Source organism: Oncorhynchus nerka, linkage group LG5 (assembly GCF_034236695.1).
Source record: "Oncorhynchus nerka isolate Pitt River linkage group LG5, Oner_Uvic_2.0, whole genome shotgun sequence".
Classification (NCBI taxonomy): domain Eukaryota; kingdom Metazoa; phylum Chordata; class Actinopteri; order Salmoniformes; family Salmonidae; genus Oncorhynchus; species Oncorhynchus nerka.
Genome location: NC_088400.1, coordinates 28815586 through 28830416, shown reverse-complemented (window position 1 = coordinate 28830416; position 14831 = coordinate 28815586). Strand labels below are relative to the sequence as shown.

Below are 14831 nucleotides of genomic sequence, written 5' to 3'. Positions count from 1 at the left end.
GGCAAAGGACTGAGAGAGAAATAGAACAATGGGGGAAAGGGAAAAAAGGAAGATTGAATGAGAGTTAGGGGAGGTAGTGCATCCGGAAAGTACATTTTCAACATTTTGTTACGTTACAGCCTTATTATTTGAAAATTAATTAAATTAAATGTGTCATTATGGAGTACACACAATACCCAATAAGCCAAAGTACTGACTAAGGGTCCGTAAACTTATGTAAATGTTATTTTCCCTTTTTTTCGTGTGTAGATTGATCAGGGGGGGAAATGATTTAATCCATTTTAGAATAAGGCTGTAACTTAATAAAATGTGGAAAAAGGTCCAGGGGTCTGAATACTTTCTGAATGCACTGCATGGGGGGAGGGGTCAAAAAGAGGTGAGAGCCACAGTTTCCTTAAGAGAACATGTTTGTGGTCCAGGTTGCCTGCCTGTGCCTGCCAGTAAAAAGCATTCTTATTAGAAGTAGTGGTTGCTAAAAATAATGGAAAAGCCCAAAATGAGAAAAATTCAGACCTTTGTTGACTATCATACCCATGCTGTGGGGTAGTCAGAGCAGAGGCCCATCCTCAGACATTTGTTGACTATCATACCCATTCTGTGGGGTAGTCAGAGCAGAGGCCCATCCTCAGACATTTGTTGACTATCATACCCATTCTGTGGGGTAGTCAGAGCAGAGGCCCATCCTCAGACCTTTGTTGACTATCATACCCATTCTGTGGGGTAGTCAGAGCAGAGGCCCATCCTCAGACCTTTGTTGACTATCATACCCATGCTGTGGGGTAGTCAGAGCAGAGTCCAAATCCACCTTAAACAGTGAGGAAGGGTTCTTACTAGAGACGGATCTTCTGTCTCTGAACTCAGGGAGCCTGAAGGGAAGGGGAGGTCCTCCTCGGACCCCTCCCTCAGCGAGGGAAACACAGACAGCCCCCCCTCCTCGTCCTCCACCATGCCGTCCAGGCTGTCTGTGAGAGCAGCCAGCAGCGCTGCATTCTCATCTTCTATCTGGAGGGGGCAGGAGAGAGAGAGAGAGGGCATCAGTGAACACACTACTACCCACTTGCAACACAGTCAGTTACAACACAGCACTCTGCATTTGAATTCTGAAATGGCTACTCTAGTCTGAGAGCACCATCCATCCATCCACAGTGTTGTTCGTTTTAGCAGCTGCCATGTCACTAAGAGCATAGAGTCTGGTGGTGGGATGATAACAGAGCGGAGACAGCCTATGGGAGGTAAACAATGTTTCACCCCCCCAATCTGAAGGTTAAATGAACTAAGCTGGGAGATCAATGGCTTCCACACTGGCATCCAAAACAAGGCCCGGAGGCGCCCAATCCAATCGCTACTCTATCCCGCTAAAATCAATCTGAAATAGGGATTATTATCAAGTGGATGGTAAATTAGACAACAGCGTTGGGTGGTGGGGCCCGGCTCAATCAATCACTACCATGGTGGGTGATGTTTATGAACACATTATATGACATCTGTGCATTAGTCTGATCAATAAAAATGGTAAAATGGGAGTCTACAACCTTATCATACACTAAGACTGGAGCCTCTTCAGTTTACCAATAATCTGTGTAGTCTAGTCCAATGTAGGGTTGCAAAATTCTGTGAATTTTCAATAAATTCCCGGTTTTCCCGAAATCCCGGTTGGAGGATTCCTGGAGTCAGGAGGGAAATCCAGAATCATCCAAATAGGATTTCTGGAAATTAGGGAATTTATTGAAAGTCCCAGGAATTTTTCAACCCTATAATTTTAGAAGGGTTCCAAAAAAAATATTTGTCTGTCCCCATAAGAGAACCCTTTTTGGTTCCAAGTAGAACCCTTTTTTTTGTTCCATATATAATCCTCTGTGAAAGGGTTCTTCTACGTGGAAACCAAAAGGGTTCTATCTGCAACCAAAAAGGGTTCTTCAAATGGTTCTAATATGGGGAGAGCCGAAGAACCATTTTAGGTTCTAGATAGCACCTTTTTTCTAAGAGTTCTAGTCCCTATGTTGTAGTTCTATTACATAGGGTAGGTGGTCCTGGTGGAATCATATCCTGGTCCCAGATCAGTTTCCAAGAAAGAACAAACAGATATGGGCCCGTATCTACAATGCATCTCAGAGTAGGAGTGATGATCTAGGATCTGTCCATCTAATCTTATTCATTATGATCTGAAAGGCAAAACTGATCTGAGATCAGCACTCCTACTCTGAAAAAAAAAAGATTGATACGGGCCCAGGCTAGTGGAATCCTGAGCACGCAGGCCGAGCGTCTCACCTCAAAGAGCTCGGGGTCTCCTGTGCTGTACTGGATGGAGGCAGGGGAGATGTCGGCATTGTCGTTGCACCAGTGGAGCTCGCTGAGGCAGTTGACTGAGTCAAAGTCGCTGGCGTCCAGCTGAGAGAGGTCAATGTCAGGGAAGTCAGCGTCCAAGCGGTCCGAGCAGACCTCCTCCTCCCCATACTGTAGAGAGAGAGAGAGAGAGAGAGAGAGAGAGAGAGACAGAGAGAGAGACAGAGCGAGAGAGACAGAGAGACAGAGCGAGAGAGACAGAGCGAGAGAGAGAGAGAGAGAGAGACAGAGAGACAGAGCGAGAGAGACAGAGAGAGAGAGACAGAGAGACAGAGAGAGAGACAGAGAGAGAGAGAGAGAGAGAGAGAGAGAGAGACCGAGGGAGAGAGCGAGAGAGACAGAGCGAGAGAGAGAGAGAGAGAGAGAGAGAGAGAGAGAGACCGAGGGAGGGAGAGTGAAGAGGGAGGAAAGGTCAGGTTATACTCTTGTTTGATCAAAGTCCTTTTTAAGAAATACAGTACATTGAAGATATCATTGATATCTTATCGAATATATGTAAATATACATTACACCAATTCCATTGATATCAAATTGCTGTAATGGTTAATGGAAGGGTAATGGGCCAGCAGCCTCTACTTAAACCATGCTTGTCAGCAAGATCATATTAATGGAGGTGGGTAGACTACTACTACTAGGATGGTTGTCAATGACACAGAACCCTATGAAAGAAACAGTCTCCCTCAGCACACGCTCATTACACCGAATGGACAGAGTGATGAAACATGCACCAGAGTCACAACAGACCAGAGTCACGAGACTGAGACCATCTGATAATGAGCCCCAGAAAACCTGGGATATTCAACTACAGAGCAGCAGTGCTGGGGGTCTTCTGGTAGTAAAACTGGGATATTCTACTACAGAGCAGCAGTGCTGGGGGTCTTCTGGTAGTAAAACTGGGATATTCTACTACAGAGCAGCAGTCCTCTGGTAGTAAAACTGGGATATTCTACTACAGAGCAGCAGTGCTGGGGTTCTTCTGGTAGGAAAACTGGGATATTCTACTACAGAGCAGCAGTGCTGGCAGTCCTCTGGTAGTAAAACTGGGATATTCTACTACAGAGCAGCAGTCCTCTGGTAGTAAAACTTGGATATTCTACTACAGAGCAGCAGTCCTCTGGTAGTAATACTGGGATATTCTACTACAGAGCAGCAGTCCTCTGGTAGTAAAACTGGGATATTCTACTACAGAGCAGCAGTCCTCTGGTAGTAAAACTGGAATATTCTACTACAGAGCAGCAGTCATCTGGTAGTAAAACTGGGATATTCTACTACAGAGCAGCAGTCCTCTGGTAGTAAAACTGGGATATTCTACTACAGAGCAGCAGTCCTCTGGTAGTAAAACTGGGATATTCTACTACAGAGCAGCAGTCATCTGGTAGTAAAACTGGGATATTCTACTACAGAGCAGCAGTCATCTGGTAGTAAAACTGGGATATTCTACTACAGAGCAGCAGTCATCTGGTAGTAAAACTGGGATATTCTACTACAGAGCAGCAGTGCTGGCAGTCCTCTGGTAGTAAAACTGGGATATTCTACTACAGAGCAGCAGTGCTGGCAGTCCTCTGGTAGTAAAACTGGGATATTCTACTACAGAGCAGCAGTGCTGGGGGTCTTCTGGTAGTAAAACTGGGATATTCTACTACAGAGCAGCAGTCCTCTGGTAGTAAAACTGGGATATTCTACTACAGAGCAGCAGTCCTCTGGTAGGAAAACTGGGATATTCTACTACAGAGCAGCAGTGCTGGCAGTCCTCTGGTAGTAAAACTGGGATATTCTACTACAGAGCAGAAGTCATCTGGTAGTAAAACTGTGATATTCTACTACAGAGCAGCAGTGCTGGCAGTCCTCTGGTAGTAAAACTGGGATATTCTACTACAGAGCAGCAGTGCTGGCAGTCCTCTGGTAGTAAAACTGGGATATTCTACTACAGAGCAGCAGTGCTGGCAGTCCTCTGGTAGTAAAACTGGGATATTCTACTACAGAGCAGCAGTGCTGGCAGTCCTCTGGTAGTAAAACTGGGATATTCTACTACAGAGCAGCAGTCATCTGGTAGTAAAACTGGGATATTCTACTACAGAGCAGCAGTCCTCTGGTAGTAAAACTGGGATATTCTACTACAGAGCAGCAGTCCTCTGGTAGTAAAACTGGGATATTCTACTACAGAGCAGCAGTCCTCTGGTAGTAAAACTGGGATATTCTACTACAGAGCAGCAGTCCTCTGGTAGTAAAACTGGGATATTCTACTACAGAGCAGCAGTCATCTGGTAGTAAAACTGGGATATTCTACTACAGAGCAGCAGTCATCTGGTAGTAAAACTGGGATATTCTACTACAGAGCAGCAGTCATCTGGTAGTAAAACTGGGATATTCTACTACAGAGCAGCAGTGCTGGCAGTCCTCTGGTAGTAAAACTGGGATATTCTACTACAGAGCAGCAGTCCTGTGGTAGTAAAACTGGGATATTCTACTACAGAGCAGCAGTCATCTGGTAGTAAAACTGGGATATTCTACTACAGAGCAGCAGTCCTCTGGTAGTAAAACTGGGATATTCTACTACAGAGCAGAGGTCCTCTGGTAGTAAAACTGGGATATTCTACTACAGAGCAGCAGTCCTCTGGTAGTAAAACTGGGATATTCTACTACAGAGCAGCAGTCATCTGGTAGTAAAACTGGGATATTCTACTACAGAGCAGCAGTGCTGGGGGTCTTCTGGTAGTAAAACTGGGATATTCTACTACAGAGCAGCAGTCCTCTGGTAGTAAAACTGGGATATTCTACTACAGAGCAGCAGTCCTCTGGTAGTAAAACTGGGATATTCTACTACAGAGCAGCAGTGCTGGCAGTCCTCTGGTAGTAAAACTGGGATATTCTACTACAGAGCAGCAGTCCTCTGGTAGTAAAACTGGGATATTCTACTACAGAGCAGCAGTCATCTGGTAGTAAAACTGGGATATTCTACTACAGAGCAGCAGTCCTCTGGTAGTAAAACTGGGATATTCTACTACAGAGCAGCAGTCCTCTGGTAGTAAAACTGGGATATTCTACTACAGAGCAGCAGTCATCTGGTAGTAAAACTGGGATATTCTACTACAGAGCAGCAGTGCTGGCAGTCCTCTGGTAGTGGTTTGGGGAATAAGCCAGAGTGAAGGGATGTGACTCTAGTCCCCTGGGGAGAGAGATGGAAAACACATTTCATGAAGAGAGGGACAGAACAGGAAATAGGCTATGCCTGTGGAGAGTGGAGCTGGAGAGGACTTGGAGGAGAAGTGTAGTGTGTGTGTGTGTGTGTACTTTTCTGATTGGGGTGATGTTTAAACAAAATTGGTACCATTGAAGTTTAGATTTTTTAAAATATATATATTTTTTATATATATACAGTTGAAGTCGGAAGTTTACATACACTTAGGATGATGTCATTAAAACTCGTTTTTCAACTACTCCACAAATGCCTTGTTAACAAACCATAGTTTTGGCAAGTCCGTTAGGACATCTACTATGCGCATGACACAAGTAATTTTTCCAACAATTGTTTACAGACAGATTATTTAACTTATAATTCACTGTATCACAATTCCAGTGGGTCAGAAGTTTACATACACTAAGTTGACTGTGCCTTTAAACAGCTTGGAAAATTCCAGAAAATGATGTCATGGCTTTAGAAGCTTCTGATAGGCTACTTGACATCATTTACATTTACATTTAAGTCATTTGAGTCAACTGGAGGTGTACCTGTGGATGTTTTCCAAGGCCTATCTTCAAACTCAGTGCATCTTTGCTTGACATCATGGGAAACTCAAAATAGATCAGCCAAGACCTCAGAAAAAAAAGTCTGGTTCATCCTTGGGAGCAATTTCCAAACGCCTGAAGGTACCATGTTCATCTGTACAAACAATAGTACGCAAGTATAAACAACATGGGACCACCCAAGCATACTTCCAAAGTTGAGGCAAAATGGCTTAAGGACAACAAGGTCAAGGTATTGGAGTGGCCATCACAAAGCCCTGACCTCAAACGTATAGAAAATTTGTGGGCAGAACTGAAAAAGTGTGTGCGACCAAGTAGGCCTACAAACCTGACTCAGTTACACCAGCTCTGTCAGGAGGAATGGGACAAAATTCACCCATTTTATTGTGAGAAGCTTGTGGAAGGCTACCGAAATGATTTACCCAAGTTAAACCATTTAAAAGCAATGCTACCAAATACTAATTGAGTGTATGTAAACTTCTGACCCACTGGGAATGTGATAAAATAAATAAAAGCTGAAATAAGTCATTCTCTCTACTATTATTCTGACATTTCACATTCTTAAAATGAAGTGTTGATCCTAACTGGCCTAAGACAGGGAATTTACACTAGGATTAAATGTCAGGAATTGTGAAAAACTCAGTTTAAATGTATTTGGCTAAGGTGAATGTAAACTTTCAGATTCAACTGTGTATATAGAGTGGGGCAAAAAAGTATTTAGTCAGCCACCAATTGTGCAAGTTCTCCCACTTAAAAAGATGAGAGAGGCCTGTAATTTTCATAATCAGGTACACTTCAACTATGACAGACAAAATGAGATTAAAAAATCCGGAAAATCACATTGTAGGATTTTTTATGAATTTATTTTCAAATTATGGTGGAAAATAAGTATTTGGTCACCTACAAACAAGCAAGATTTCTGGTTCTCACAGACCTGTAACATCTTCTTTAAGAGGCTCCTCTGTCCTCCACTCCTTACCTGTATTAATGGCACCTGTTTGAACTTGTTATCAGTATAAAAGACACCTGTCCACAACCTCAAACAGTCACACTCCAAACTCCACTATGGCCAAGACCAAAGAGCTGTCAAAGGACACCAGAAACAAAATTGTAGACCTGCACCAGGCTGGGAAGACTGAATCTGCAATAGGTAAGCAGCTTGGTTTGAAGAAATCAACTGTGGGAGCAATTATTAGGAAATGGAAGACATACAAGACCACTGATAATCTCCCTCGATCTGGGGCTCCACGCAAGATCTCACCCCGTGGGGTCAAAATGATCACAAGAACGGTGAGCAAAAATCTCAGAACCACACGGGGGGACCTAGTGAATGACCTGCAGAGAGCTGGGACCAAAGGAACAAAGCCTACCATCAGTAACACACTACGCAGCCAGGGACTCAAATCCTGCAGTGCCAGACGTGTCCCCCTGCTTAAGCCAGTACATATCCAGGCCCGTCTGAAGTTTGCTAGAGAGCATTTGGATGATCCAGAAGAAGATTGGGAGAATGTCATATGGTCAGATGAAACCAAAATATAACTTTTTGGTAAAAACTCAACTCGCCGTGTTTGGAGGACAAAGAATGCTGAGTTGCATCAAAAGAACACCATACCTACTGTGAAGCATGGGGGTGGAAACATCATGCTTTGGGGCTGTTTTTCTGCAAAGGGACCAGGACGACTGATCCGTGTAAAGGAAAGAATGAATGGGGCCATGTATGGTGAGATTTTGAGTGAAAACCTCCTTCCATCAGCAAGGTCATTGAAGATGAAACGTGGCTGGGTCTTTCAGCATGACAATGATTCCAAACACACCGCCCGGGCAACGAAGTAGTGGCTTCGTAAGAAGCATTTCAAGGTCCTGGAGTGGCTTAGCCAGTCTCCAGATCTCAACCCCATAGAAAATCTTTGGAGGGAGTTGAAAGTCTGTGTTGCCCAGCAACAGCCCCAAAACATCACTGCTCTAGAGGAGATCTGCATGGAGGAATGGGCCAAAATACCAGCAACAGTGTGTGAAAACCTTGTGAAGACTTACAGAAAACGTTTGACCTCTGTCATTGCCAACAAAGGGTATATAACAAAGTATTGAGATAAACTTTTGTTATTGACCAAATACTTATTTTCCACCATTATTTGCAAATAAATTCATTAAAAATCCTACAATGTGATTTTCTGGATTTTTGATGTACCTATGATGAAAATTTCAGGCCTCTCTCCTCTTTTTAAGTGGGAGAACTTGCACAATTGGTGGCTGACTAAATACTTTTTTGCCCCACTGTATATATATAATTAAAATTACAAAACTACCACAAACAGGTCCCAATCATCATCATAAAGGGAAACATTTAAATTAAACAAACACCGAATGCAACAGTGCTGTAATTATTTGCCACGGATATAAAGCCCCCAGGAATGTCATCATCGTTAATAGTTGAAAAAATGGCAGAGAGCAAGGAAGTGACTGTAAGGTGAGCACTAGTTTCCACTAGTTACCACAAACAATTTCAAAATTGGTCATATCGTAAAAAATCATGATATTTGTTTGTTTGTTGCTTTTTGGCCTTAATTTAAGGTTAGGGTTAGGGCATAAGGTTAACAGTGTGGTTAAGGTTAGGTTGAAAATCTCATTTTAAGAAGATAAATTATAGGGAATAGGCGGGTTTTATGACTGTGTTTGTGGTAACTAGTGAGAACCTCTGGTAGCTAGCCAGGACTGTGGTAGATTGAACAGCACTGCCCCCTAGCGGTCACATACAGGACCATATCTGAATTGTGAATTCATGTAATTTTATGATTTTTTTTCTTGTTGTATAAACAATAAAAACATGGCAGTTTAAAGGATAAGAATGTTTTACATTTGTTACATTCCTGGTTTCTGATAGTTGTCTTTGGTGTGCCAGAGGGGGACACTGGTATACAGGGTGTGCCTGACTTTGACAATGCGGTTTGCAGGTGGCCCCTAGCAGAGCCTAACCACAAGCTGAATATTCTGTGCCCCAGAGCCCTAGCTAAGCATCTTTGATTAAATGTGACTAACACTAAATACTCCAGCTCTGTTTCACGTCGCACCCGCCTCTACTAACCAATCCAATCCCATTTCACTCATTTCATTAAACTAGGCCGGGGTCAGCCTGGTTACAACCAATCATCAGAAATCACTTCCAGCAACGTTTTCTGTGGACAATGAGATGAGTGGTCTTGTTGAGACAAGCAGAACAAGGGTAATTTCGTCCCTGTGAAAAACACACCTTTTCAAACACACATTACATTTCCAGGACATTGAAAAGCCACAAACTAGCCTATCGGTGCCTTGTTGTCTAGTTAGTGAGTTGTAAACTTATCACAGGAAAGCTGTGTTCTCTTTGATGGAAACCAACCTTTAGTGCGATGTTAGCAACTCTACATTATGTTTGTTGGATCAGAGATTAGGGGTTAATAAATTGATAAAAGTTATATAAATTGCAGATGTAGGCCAACACAGTTGTGTGTGTGTGCCACTGTAATGATCAACGGACTGGTTCCTCAAGCCAACTCAATTATAATGTTCTCTGGCTGAGCGAGAGACAGAGAGAGAGAGCTGTGGTGGCAGGCTAGCGTTTGATATCTCAGAAGATGTGGAAGGAGTAAAGAGGAGAGAGTATGGGGAGAATGCCCTCTACATGGCCCTCCCCCATCCATCCTTTCTGCAGGTCTGACTCCAGCGGGGAGTGTGTGTGTGGGTGATGGAGCCTTTAAGCACTCCTCTCTCCCTCCATGTTCAATTTAAGTGCTTTATTGGCACGGGAAACATATGTTAACATTGCCAAAGCAAGTGATGTAGATAAAACAAAATTGAAATAAACAATACAAATTAAAAGTAAATAACGTTTATCAAAATTGTGTTTATTTTCAAATTCTTTGTGGATCTGTGTAATCTGAGGGAAATATGTGTCTCTAATATGGTCATACATTTGACAGGAGGTTAGGAAGTGCGGCTCAGTTTCCACCTCATTTTGTGGGCAGTGGGCACATAGCCTGAGGGCTGCCTATGGCGACCTTTCTCAATAGAAAGGCTATTGTCAAAGCTTTCCTTAAATTTAGGTCAGTCACAGTGGTTAGGTATTCTGCCACTGTGTACTCTCTGTTTAGGGCCAAATAGCATTCAAGTTTGCGCAGATTTTTTTTGTTTTTGAGCTCCCAAGTGGCACAGCGGTCTTAGGCACTGCACCTCAGTACTAGAGATGTCACTACAGACACCCTGGTTCAAATCCAGGCTGTATCACAACTGGCCATGATTGGGAGTCCCATAGGGCGGTGCACTATTGGCCCAGTGTCGTCTGGGTTTGGTCGTCATTTTAAATAAGAATGTGTTCTTAACTAAATAAAGATAAATAAAAAAAAATGACAATTTAAAAAAAGTCTTTCTAATGTGTCAAGTAATTATATTTTTGTTTTCTCATGATTTGGTTGGGTCTAATTGTGTTGCTGTCATGGGGCTCTGTTTGTGAACAGAGGACCAGCTTGCTCTGCATACAGAGTCTCAATTTGGTGTTTGTCCCATTTTGTGAATTCTTGGTTGGTAAGCGGACCCCAGACCTCACAACCATAAATGGCAATGGGTTCTATAACTGATTCAAGTATTTTTTGCCAGATACTAATTGGTATGTCGAATCTTATGTTCCTTTTGATGGCATAGAAGGCCCTTCTTGCCTTGTCTTTCAGCTCGTTCACAACTTTGTGGAAGTTACCTGTGGCGCTGATGTTTAGGCAGAGGTATGTATAGTATTTTTGAGTACTCTAGGGCAATGGTGTCTTGACGGAATTTGTATTTGTGGTCCTGGAGACAGGACCTTTTTTCGAACAACATTATTGTTTTTCTTACTAAGATTTACTGTAAGGCCCATGTCTGTAGAAGACTTACAGTGGGGAGAACAAGTATTTGATTCACTGTCGATTTTGCAGGTTTTCCTACTTACAAAGCATGTAGAGGTCTGTAATGTCTATCATAGGTACAGTTCAACTGTGAGAGACGGAATCTAAAACAAAAATCCATGCATGACATAAGTATTTGATCACCTATCAACCAGTAAGAATTCCGGCTCTCACAGACCTGTCACAATGTGATTTTCTGGATTTTTGTTTTAGATTCCGTCTCTCACAGTTGAAGTGTGATTTTATTATTATATAATTTCATTGAAGATACCATCAACACCACATGCCTTTTTGGATTGGAGGGTAATGTCCTGTAGTTCATTCAATGTATTTGGAGAATCCAGTGAGTTATGGTACCCTTTAATAGTCGATTCTAAGATTTGTATTTGATCATGTATATTTTCTTGCTGTTTGTTCTTTGTTATAGGGCCAAAAAGATTGGAGAAGTGGTTTAACCATACATCTCTGTTTTGGATAGATAACTCTTCAGTGGGAAGAAGATTGGCAGGGCAAAGCAGGTGTTTATTAGCAAAGGACCACAGGAAGAGGCAGGTAGCTGGGTCCAGGGACAGGCAGAAGGTCATACACAGGGGGTCCAAAACGGTCACAGTACAGGCAGGGATAGGCTAATAACGTAGTCCGGAAGATCAGGCAAGAGGTTGATGACAGGAAATCTGACAGGCAAAAGTACAGGCAGGGAATAGGCAAAAAGGCGTCGTTAGTGAGGATGGACAAAAACTATGATAAACAGGAGGACTAATACGGAAATGAACAGAGCTCCGACTAGACCGTATTTCAAAACAAAAAATACCTCACAATGATGGGGTGCAATGAACTGAACTAAGTAGTGTGTGATAATGACATACAGGTGTGTGAACAGGTGAACAGAATTCAGGTGATTGGGATCTGGAGAGTGAACTGCGTTCAGGGGATCTAGGTGTTTTGTGGGCTGGAAAGTGAGCTGAGTTCAGGGGATCTACGTGTTTGAGAGTGTGAGTCGGAAGCAGACGTTACATAAATAAACATAAATATAGGTTGTATTTACAATGGTGTTTGTTCTTCACTAGTTGCCCTTTTCTTGTGGCAACAGGTCACAAATCTTGCTGCTGTGACTGCACACTGTGGTATTTCACCCAATAGACATGGGAGTTTATCAAAATTGGATTTTCTCTCTTTCTCTCTCTCTCTCTCTCTCTCTCACTCTCTAATAAGAGGCCAGGCTAATCAATTTGAATAAAGCTCTTTATTTCCAGGCAGGCTTTGTGTTTTTGACCTGTTTCTCCCTTCCCTTGTCTCCATAGCAGACCGCCTGGATATCAATCAATAAAAACATCCTTAGGCTCTGAAGGTTTAAGGTCACAGGGAGAACTGTCAGGCACACACGCAAATACTCACGCATGAGTGTATGCATGCACACACACGCACGCACGCACGCACGCACACACACATACACACACACACACACACACACACACACACACCCATGTACACACACCGATATGCACGCATGTACAGTATGTTTTTTTTGTTATTTTCCCCCTCAATTTAGTGATATCCAATTGATAGTTACAGTCATATCCCATCACTGCAACTCCCGTATGGACTTGGGAGAGGCGAAGGTCGAGAGCCATGCATCCTCCGAAACACGACCGCCAAGCCGCTTACCCCAGAAGCCAGCCGCACCAATGTGTCGGAGGAAACACTGTACAGCTGGCGACAGAAGTCAGCGTGCATGCGCCTGGCCGTCACAAGGAGTCGCAAGAGCGTGATGGGACAAGGACATCCAAGCCGGCCAAACCCTCCCCTAACCCAGACGATGCGGGGCCAATTGTGTGGCGCCTCATTGGTCTCCTGATCGCGGCCAGCTGCGACACAACCCGGGATCGAACCCAGATCTGTAGTGACGCCTCTAGCACTGCGATGCAGTGTCTTAGACTGCTGCACCACTCATGACATGGACGTGCATTGAGGCCGCTCCCCCCTCAGTCACTGCAGATATGCATCATGTAGCAGATTTAATCACATACCACAGCCACACCATTGAACCACAGCGACACCATTGAACCAGAGTCACACCATTGAACCACAGCGACACCATTGAACCAGAGTCACACCATTGAACCACAGCCACACCATTGAACCACAGCGACACCATTGAACCAGAGTCACACCATTGAACCACAGCCACACCATTGAACCACAGCGACACCATTGAACCAGAGTCTCACCATTGAACCACAGCCACACCATTGAACCACAGCGACACCATTGAACCAGAGTCACACCATTGAACCACAGCCACACCATTGAACCACAGCCACACCATTGAACCAGAGCCACACCACTGAACCACAGCAACACCATTGAACCACAGCCACACCATTGAACCAAAGCCGCACCACTGAACCAGAGCCACACCATTGAACCAGAGCCACACCATTGAACCACAGCCACACCACTGAACCAGAGCCACACCACTGAACCAGAGCCACACCATTGAACCAGAGCCACACCATTGAACCAGAGCCACACCATTGAACCAGAGCCACACCATTGAACCAGAGCCACACCATTGAACCAGAGCCATACCATTGAACCACAGCCGCACCATTGAACCAGAGCCACACCATTGAAATACAGCCACACCATTGAACCAGAGCCGCACCACTGAACCAGAGCCAAACCATTGAACCAGAGCCACACCATTGAACCACAGCCGCACCACTGAACCAGAGCCACACCATTGAACCAGAGCCACACCATTGAACCAGAGCCACACCATTGAACCAGAGCCGCACCATTGAACCAGAGCCGCACCATTGAACCAGAGCCGCACCATTGAACCAGAGCCACACCATTGAACCAGAGCCACACCATTGAACCAGAGCCACACCATTGTACCAGAGCCGCACCACTGAACCAAAGCCGCACCATTGAACCAGAGCCGCACCACTGAACCAAAGCCGCACCACTGAACCAAAGCCGCACCACTGAACCAAAGCCGCACCACTGAACCAAAGCCACACCATTGAACCAGATCCGCACCACTGAACCACAACAACACCTTAATTGAAGTGGCTGTGGCCTCTGTCATTTAGTAATACTACACGCTGTCTGTGGGGATCCATGCTGGTGGCCATTCACCAGAACTGAATCTCTATAGAAGGAGTTCTAATCTAGGATCTGTTGATATAATTTTATTTATTATGATATGAAAGCCTAAACTGATCCTAGAACAGCACTCTTAGTCTGAGATGAATTGTGGATACGGGCCCAGGAATCACAATGCAGGAATCATCTAAAGCACGTAATGATGAGCTGTGGTGTGAATTGTTGCTAACTCAAAGGAGGTTATGTATAATAATCAACCTATCAAATGCAGATTGGATATTTTTGCCTTGTGTGGACCTAAAAGGAAATGAGTCAGTGCTATAAAGTGGCATCAGAAACTGCCAACTGAGACATGAAAACAGTGTTATGTGTTGTGTGAAACTACACACAGAGATAATTATGCTAATGTTGGCTGGCACATCATTGTTAATCCAGCCATAACCTACTATCAAGAACACCACCACCATCCTTTCAGCTCTCCTGTTTTCATTTCTATGTTCTGCCTTTTCTGTCATCCTCCTCGTCCCCTTGTTCTCTCGCTCCCCCTCAGCTGCTATGGGGACATGTAGCCTACACCACCACCTCTGAAATATGTGACATCAACAGAAAGCCCAAGGTGACAAGGGAGAAATAAACCAGGAAGGAATGTCAACTATGCACTCCTTATCGATGTCCATGTCTGTTTACAGCCAATCAGAGCCCGGTATTGGCCCTTTACGGCTG

The 14831-nt window shown here is 44.0% G+C and overlaps 1 protein-coding gene across 1 annotated transcript in view; it reads right to left on the bottom strand.

Annotated features, from left to right (window-relative positions):
- LOC115129143 (peroxisome proliferator-activated receptor gamma coactivator 1-beta-like) overlaps positions 1–14831 on the bottom strand; it is a 108995-nt gene that overhangs the window by 20548 nt on the left and 73616 nt on the right. Inside the window, exons 2-3 of the mRNA XM_065018508.1 lie at positions 2269–2454; positions 832–1002 (exon numbers count right to left, since the gene is read on the bottom strand). Coding sequence (XP_064874580.1) covers positions 832–1002; positions 2269–2454 — 357 coding nt within the window. The remainder of the gene's footprint in view (positions 1–831; positions 1003–2268; positions 2455–14831) is intronic.